This window comes from Austrofundulus limnaeus, unplaced genomic scaffold (assembly GCF_001266775.1).
Source record: "Austrofundulus limnaeus strain Quisiro unplaced genomic scaffold, Austrofundulus_limnaeus-1.0 Scaffold5226, whole genome shotgun sequence".
Lineage (NCBI taxonomy): Eukaryota > Metazoa > Chordata > Actinopteri > Cyprinodontiformes > Rivulidae > Austrofundulus > Austrofundulus limnaeus.
The window spans coordinates 1,807-2,347 of NW_013957628.1; the positions used below are offsets into that span (position 1 = coordinate 1,807).

General features: G+C 42.1%; 1 protein-coding gene across 1 annotated transcript in view; it reads left to right on the forward strand.

Annotated features, from left to right (window-relative positions):
- The window catches only part of LOC106512260 (rho GTPase-activating protein 4), a gene marked incomplete at its 3' end in the record, with an annotated part of 2,322 nt that extends 1,800 nt beyond the window's left edge, over positions 1-522 (forward strand). Inside the window, 1 exon segment of the mRNA XM_014000923.1 lies at positions 467-522. Within this exon segment, the coding sequence (XP_013856377.1) occupies positions 467-522 (56 nt within the window).
- Between the last annotated feature and the right edge of the window lie 19 nt (positions 523-541).

A 541-nucleotide genomic window follows, 5' to 3' on the forward strand; every position in this document is an offset into this window, starting at 1 on the left:
GCTACTAACCATAGGCAAAATATTTCTTTAAATTTACGATTAGCTGCAAATAACGTGCTAAACAACCAGGCTAAAAGTAGCTAGCGCCATTCACCGTAGGTTTTCATTCAGTAAAAGCACAGAACTGCACGATTAAACAGCAACAGGGGAACACAACATTTAGAGTTTAACTCACCAGGTACAGATTGTTTTGTTGATATTTCTGGAAGCTGTCTGACTCAGTGTTTCGAACGAGACGCCTTCAGTAACCAGCCTTAGCCCAGATAGAGCTCTGGATCGTAGTGAATGTGGGATTTTTGTCAGTAAAATGAAAAAAGCAAGCCAACTCTTGTTTTAAATTTCAGTCTGAAATTTAATAAGTCTTGCATGTGGCATTGCTTAACCAAATTGTATGATTAGGGTTTGTGGTGTTCTGGTTCTGGTTTGTGTGTGACCAGCTACTTTTCCTTTTTCTGCCTGCGCACAGTGAACCAATTACAGAGGAGGGAGATGGAGAGTCTGAGCCTCTGCCCAGTGAGGACGGTCAGTACCACAGCAGCAG